Source organism: Vanacampus margaritifer, chromosome 17 (genome assembly GCF_051991255.1).
Source record: "Vanacampus margaritifer isolate UIUO_Vmar chromosome 17, RoL_Vmar_1.0, whole genome shotgun sequence".
Classification (NCBI taxonomy): Eukaryota; Metazoa; Chordata; class Actinopteri; order Syngnathiformes; family Syngnathidae; genus Vanacampus; species Vanacampus margaritifer.
The window spans coordinates 7,019,646-7,027,374 of NC_135448.1; the positions used below are offsets into that span (position 1 = coordinate 7,019,646).

The following is a 7,729-nucleotide window of genomic DNA, read 5'->3' on the forward strand; positions in this document are numbered from 1 at the left end:
GCTGGTGTCTGTGGATCTCACTCTGCTTCGTCTGTCCTTCCTACCTTGCCTCAGTCTCTCCTTTGGGCCCTTGAGGTCTCCCTGATTTGTTGGAATTTGGATGTCTCTGGGGTTGGTGAAGGACTCTGGTTGGTGGCCCGGTGGGTGATGTCTGGTCAGTGCTGGACTTCACTTTCCTTTCTTTTCTTTGGTCCTTCTTCGGGTCTCCGGACGGCCCCACGACTCTGGCTGGATTCTGAAGTGTTCGGTTTAGGTGAACGGTATGGGATTTTTTACACGCACGCACGCACGCACGCACGCACGCACGCACGCACACGCACAAACACACACCCACATACAAAAAATAATAATAATAATATATATGTATATATATATATATATATAAAAAGAGAGAGCAATGATGATGACATGTCAAATGAACAATACTGAGCTCTCCAGAAAAAAAAAAAAATTAAAAAAAATTAAAAAAAGAAAGCATTTAGCGTACAAAGAAATTGTGTAACTATAAATAGTACACATCTTCCCTTGACCTTCAAACACGGGTTTCAAAATATATCTATTAACGTCACGTGAATGTGTATACTGTATAACTTTTCTTACTAAATACAAAAATAAATAAAGGTGAGACAAGGTTTGATTGCTGAAAGCTTTAATTCTGAGCAGGTCATTTTTTAAATTTTGTTTTAAGATTATTTTTCAAGCATTTTATATTTCTCACTTTACCGTGCTGACATTAGCTTAGCATTTAGCAAATACATTTATGAAGAGTAAGCAAAAAGTTGATGGCATCAACAAGCTCAGCCCCTCCCGCTTCTTTTCTTTCCCCTCGTTGCCCCTCTTCCTGTTTGCCCATTTCCCCTCACTGCCCCTCTTCCTGTTTACCCATTTCCCCTCGTTGCCCCTCTTCCTGTTTGCCCATTTCCCCTCACTGCCCCACTTCCTGTTTGCCCATTTCCCCTCACTGCCCCACTTCCTGTTTGCACATTTCCCCTCACTGCCCCACTTCCTGTTTGCCCATTTCCCCTCACTGCCCCACTTCCTTTTTGCACATTTCCCCTCACTGCCCCACTTCCTTTTTGCACATTTCCCCTCACTGCCCCACTTCCTTTTTGCACATTTCCCCTCACTGCCCCACTTCCTGTTTGCCCATTTCCCCTCTCTGCCCCACTTTCTACATTGTCCGAATAACACCAAGGTGTGACTTCAGTCCCGTTGGCGCAGCTGACACAGTTCTCATGATCACATCGGAAGATCTTTTGCAGGCCGCTATTGTCCTGCTGGCTTGGAGAAAGATGTTTCCCCAGACTGCGAAGGCCGTCTTTCAAATCACCCTCGGTTATCGTGACATCGGGGCTTATGTAAACCTTGGAGAAGACGATAGCGTACTCCGCCCAATCTTTGATGCCCTCCACCAATTTAAGGATGCTCTTCCTATGGGTTTCATTGGTGCATTGACGAGTGCACGGCGATGTTAATACGTACAACACCAACAGACCCGACTTGTCCTTATTCTTGGCCCAGCGGTTGAACTCTTTGAGAACCCGGTACTCGGCGTGCTCCGAACGGGGTCTATTCTCATCCCAGCCACAGTTCTTCATGTCGGTCAACGTGACGATGTTGCCTTTGGGTATGCGTTTTTTGCATTGTCTCACAACATCGCTCCACGGCACGGGCTCGTTGGCACAATATCCGGACTTGTCGGGCCACTTCAGAACAGTGGCGGCCACTACGTTGTCGCCAGCATAGACGCGGCACGCCCTGATGTTGTCCGTCACGGTCTGGCCCACATCCTTCACTTGATTGAGGTCGTACAAGCCCGGCTTGTTGCCGGGTGGGATGCTTACGGCCACGCTGAACATGGGCATGGGCTCGTTGCTGGAAACACACACATCGGTCGTTAGCAAGCGCGAAAGAAACATGAGCACCAAAATCCTGACTGGACTCCGGCTTCTGATTCTGAGCCAAGTCCACTTGGGCCCAGACATCAAGAGGATTAGATTGGATTCACTCTCAAAATTTGGAACTTCAAACGGTTATGGTTGTTCAATAAAATGCTGAATGTTCAAGTCAACCTTAAATATTTCTTGACTGGATAGATAGATTAGTCGGGAACATATTATTGTCCAAAAAAAAGGGTTTACTTCCCCTTTTAAAATAAAACAAAAGCAAAGTTATGTACAACATGTATTCAATATTTCAGATTTCCTCTTCAAGAAAATGAAGAAAAGCAACATATGCCTAATTTGGTGTGTACTTTTGCTCTGACACACACTTGACGAGGTAAATGATGATGATGTCGCTGGGGTGGACGCACCCACCTTCGTATGATGATCCTGCGGGCGAGCAGACGCAAGGTCACATTAGCGCGTTAGCATTATCACAAAGACGCACTTTATAGAGCTGAAGTCTCGTCATACATACCTGTTTCGAATTCCCTTTACTATTTTGAGCAAATTGTTCTTATCGATTACGCTGTAAGTCGGTGTCGCCATGATGAGCAACAGCGCCACCACCAGGTTCGGAAGCATCATTGCCATCTGTGCACACACAAAACTAATTTTGATGAATCTGATCAGCATGGACTCCGTATTCGTAGAAGTAGACGTAAAAGTAATAGTAGTACGTCGATAGTAGCAGTTGCAGTACAGGTGGTCGTAATAGAGCTGTTAAGGGAAAAAAAATAGTAATGCAAAGTAATTTGTGCAATTTATTCGATGTTCAACTTAATGCGTTGAATTCTCCACATACACGTATTAGTACATGTTTTTGTCACAATTGTCTTACGAGTGAGAACAAAAGAGTGTACTCGCGCAGGGATCTGCAACTTGTGGCTCTTTAGTCCCTCTTATGGGAAAAAAAAATTGTAGGAATTAATATTTTTTACTTTTTTTTTGCTAAAATATTGTTTAACTCATTTGCTCCCAAAAACGTATAAACACGTTCTATTTAAAATATTACCATCGTCCCAAAAACCTATTTGTACGTTTTTTATGCTAGAGCATACAGAAGGCTTTGGTGCAGGCTCTGAACTGAAGGGAAAGCTTAAAGCAATGGTAGTTATTACAAAAAACGACCAGCAGTTATTTATTATTTATTTATTTGGCAAAAATGGCTCTTCTGACAGTAAAGGTTGCTGACCCTTGTTTTACAATGTAAAAAAAACCTGTACTATAACATAATTTAGCCTTTTATTTTAAGTGTTTTTTTCTGTATTTTAAACCTATTTAATTTATAAAAATAAACTCTGATATTACATGAAATCACTGTAACTGTAAAAACACACAATATTTCTGTTCTTTTACACACAAAAACTCCATTAGAAATACATATATTGATTGTTAAAAAACGTTTGCAAATGTATCATCATTTCACAAATATTTGTCTGTTATTTAATGGAATAAAACGTAAAATTTTACCATAATTTCTTTGTGAATTGACCTTTTTTTTTAAGTGGAAATAACTACAATTTCTGTAATGTTCTATAGATAGTAGCATTCATTGCAATATCATTTATTTTGAAAGGACATCTAACATTAACATATACAAGGTAAAAAACAAAAAAAAGGTTTAAAAAAAACACGATCATTTTCCAGCTTCTTGGGGCAGCAGAAAAAATACTGTGAAATAACTGAAAATGTTTTTCTCGTAAAAAAATTTGGGGGTAATTTTAATTAATTAATAATAATAATTATTATTTTTATTTATCTTTTTCTCGGGTAAAACACCCCATTAATTTTCCATAATTAAAGTACAGTGTTGAACTGTAATTTTAACAAGATTGTATGTAATATAACAGTAAAGCTTGAGAGGGTGATTAAAATGCAAAGCAAACAATTGGGTGTACGGATTGCTGCCTCTGCTGCGACATCAGCACTACCAAGTATACATTTTATGAGATCCATCCATCCATCCATTTTCTTGGCCGCTTTTCCTCACAAGGGTCGCGGGGGTGCTGGAGCCTATCCCAGCTGGCTTCGGGCAGTAGGCGGGGTACACCCTGAACTGGTTGCCAGCCAATCGCAGGGCACACAAAGACGAACAACCACACTCACATTCACACCTAGGGACAATTTGGAGTGTTCAATTAACCTGCCATGCATGTTTTTGGAATGTGGGAGGAAACCGGAGTACCCGGTGAAAACCCACGCAAGCACGGGGAGAACATGCAAACTCCACCCAGGAAGGCCGAAGCCCGGACTCGATCTCACGTCCTCTGCACTGGGAGGCGGACGTGCTAACCAGTCAGCCACCGTGCTGCCCATTTCATGAGATGTAAAATCTAAAAAACAACAGTGCCAGTGTGAATCAGTGGTATAGTGGCTGTCTGGTATCCTTGAGGTTGTCGATTCGATCCCCTTGATGAACATGTTGAAGCACTACCCTTGATCAAAATATTCAACTCTAATGCTGTGTCATCAGAAGGTGAATGACTCGTAAGCATTTAAAGCAGTTTGAGAGCCTTGTAAGAGTGAAAAATGCTACATAAATGAATTACCCTAACCGTAAACTGTTGCAATTTTAAACCAAATATCTAGTTTTTTAACAATTATTGTTCTTGTTTTTAAAGATTAATCACATTATTTTTTTAAATATATATTACATACAATCTTGTTAAAAGTACTTTAAATATGGGGGGAAATGTTTTTTACGAAAAAGTAATTTTCTGTTATTTCACAGTATTTTCTGACACCGAAGAAAATTACGCTTGTTAACATAGGAAATATAATAAGAAAAATAGAATAGATAAATTGTAATGTAACGAGCTACAACCCAAGATAAAACCCGCAATATATTAATCCGCAATAAGCTACTGTGTGCTGACACTGCAGCTCTGCTTACCTTTTGACGTGACATTTTGAAGACAACGATGAAGACAACGATGAAGACAACGATGAAGACAACGATGAAGACGACGACGTGGCGCTTTTTGTTGTCTTGCCTGAGAGGAAGATGGTGTGGGGCGGGAGCTCAAAGAAGGAAGTTCCTCACCTCATTATCATATTGCATGTTTTATGCACAAATTGACGATGGTTAAGTAACTGGTTGATGTAACAAACATCAAGAGTTGTTGTTGTTGTTTTTTATCTTTATGCTTTGCGAGTTTGCGCGGTCATTTTGTCACACAGATGCTGCGCGAAGATAATCGTAAAAGAAGAAGCTGCTGGAGGAACAATTTCACAATGACAACAATTTGCTTGTCAAAAAAGCAAGACACCAAAAAAAAAAAACTAAATACAAAAAGACACGTAAACTCATGACAAAATGTAAAAGTGCAATGTTCCATCAACAACTAATTGATTATCAAAATCGAAATTACTTAATTTGATAATAGATTAATCGTTTAGAGACCTTGTATAATTAAAGTGTTGAAGTCCTCATAATTTCAGCATCTCAACCAGGCTTATAAATAGCGATGTTAGATATTATTTTTTTTCAGAACGATACCAGAAGTACTCAACTCGAGTAGTCACCCATACCAAATACCGATGACACTAGTACTTTTAATACCTACCACCACCCCCCCCCCAAAAAAAAAAACAATGACAGATCATTTTAAAGAAATACTTAAATATCTCAAGAAAGCATTTTTACTTCAAATGTGTTTTTAAAAAGGGATTATTTGTACATGATAAATAAGGAAGTTAGTATAGCTGAAAATCGCTCAATGAGTCAAGGATCGCTTTCAACTCATGGAATTTTAATAGAAAGCATTTCGTGTACAAAGAAATTGTGTAACTATAAATAGTACACATCTTCCCTGGACCTTCAAACACGGGTTTCAAAATATATCTATTAACGTCACGTGAATGTGTATACTGTATAACTTTTCTTACTAAATACAAAAATAAATAAGGTGAGACAAGGTTTGATTGCTGAAAGCTTTAATTCTGAGCAGGTCATTTTTTCAATTTTGTCTTATTAAGATTATTTTTCAAGCCTTTTATATTTCTCACGTTAGCGTGCTGACATTAGCTTAGCATTTAGCAAATACATTTATGAAGAGTAAGCAAAAAGTTGTTGCCATCAACAAGCTCAGCCCCGCCCGCTTCTTTTCTTTCCCCTCGTTGCCCCTCTTCCTGTTTGCCCATTTCCCCTCGTTGCCCCTCTTTCTGTTTGCCCATTTCCCCTCGTTGCCCCTCTTCCTGTTTGCCAATTTCCCCTCACTGCTACATTGTCCGAATAACACCAAGGTGTGACTTCAGTCCCGCTGGCGCAGCTGACACAGTTCTCATGATCACATCGGAAGATCTTTTGCAGGCCGCTATTGTCCTGCTGGCTTGGAGAAAGATGTTTCCCCAGACTGCGAAGGCCGTCTTTCAAATCACCCTCGGTTATCGTGACATCGGGGCTTATGTAAACCTTGGAGAAGACGATAGCGTACTCCGCCCAATCTTTGATGCCCTCCACCAATTTAAGGATGCTCTTCCTATGGGTTTCATTGGTGCATTGACGAGTGCACGGCGATGTTAATACGTACAACACCAACAGACCCGACTTGTCCTTATTCTTGGCCCAGCGGTTGAACTCTTTGAGAACCCGGTACTCGGCGTGCTCCGAAATGGGTCTATTCTCATCCCAGCCACAGATCTTCATGTCGGCCAACGTGACGACTTTGCCTTTGGGTATGCGATTTATGCATTGTTCCACAACATCGCTCCACGGCACGGGCTCGTTGGCACAATATCCGGACTTGTCGGGCCACTTCAGAACAGTGGCGGCCACTACGTTGTCGCCAGCATAGACGCGGCACGCCCTGATGTTGTCCGTCACGGTCTGGCCCACATCCTTCACTTGATTGAGGTCGTACAAGCCCGGCTTGTTGCCGGGTGGGATGCTCACGGCCACGCTGAACATGGGTAAGGGCCCGTTGCTGGAAACACACACATCGGTCGTTAGCAAGCGCCAAAGAAACATGAGCACCAAAATCCTGACTGGACTCCGGCTTCTGATTCTGAGCCAAGTCCACTTGGGCCCAGACATCAAGAGGATTAGATTGGATTCAATCTCAAAATTTGGAACTTCAAACGGTTATGGTTGTTCAATAAAATGCTGAATGTTCAAGTCAACCTTAAATATTTCTTGACTGGATAGATAGATTAGTCGGGAACATATTATTGTCCAAAAAAAAGGGTTTACTTCCCCTTTTAAAATAAAACAAAAGCAAAGTTATGTACAACATGTATTCAATATTTCAGATTTCCTCTTCAAGAAAATGAAGAAAAGCAACATATGCCTAATTTGGTGTGTACTTTTGCCCTGACACACACTTGACGAGGTAAATGATGATGATGTCGCTGGGGTGGACGCACCCACCTTCGTATGATGATCCTGCGGGAGAGCAGACGCAAGGTCACATTAGCGCGTTAGCATTAGCACAAAGACGCACTTTATAGAGCTGAAGTCTCGTCATACATACCTGTTTGTAATTCCCTTTACTATTTTGAGCAAATAGTTCTTATCGATTACGCTGTAAGTCGGTGTCGCCATGATGAGCAACAGCGCCACCACCAGGTTCGGAAGCATCATTGCCATCTGTGCACACACAAAACAAATTTTGATGAATCTGATCAGCATGGACTCCGTAGTCGTAGAAGTAGACGTAAAAGTAATAGTAGTACGTCGATAGTAGCAGTTGCAGTACAGGTGGTCGTAATAGAGCTGTTAAGGGAAAAAGTAGTAATGCAAAGTCATTTGTGCAATTTATTCGATGCTCAACTTAATGCGTTAA

At 41.1% G+C, this 7,729-nt stretch overlaps 1 protein-coding gene across 1 annotated transcript; it reads right to left on the reverse strand.

The window, feature by feature from the left end:
- Positions 1-878: 878 nt before the first annotated feature.
- Positions 879-4,994, reverse strand: LOC144037545 (uncharacterized). Its single transcript, XM_077549106.1, has 5 exons — positions 4,990-4,994; positions 4,840-4,939; positions 2,422-2,537; positions 2,319-2,333; positions 879-1,875 (listed from the first exon to the last, which is right to left on the reverse strand). The coding sequence occupies exons 1-5, from the start codon at positions 4,992-4,994 to the stop codon at positions 879-881; spliced, it is 1,233 nt and encodes a 410-aa protein (XP_077405232.1).
- Between the last annotated feature and the right edge of the window lie 2,735 nt (positions 4,995-7,729).

Excerpts from the sequence above, each read along its gene's own strand:
- LOC144037545 (XM_077549106.1), bottom strand. Across the intron at positions 2,538-4,839 it reads TCAAAATGTCACGTCAAAAG|ATGGCAATGATGCTTCCGAA; the intron begins GTAAGCAGAGCT and ends GTGTGTGCACAG.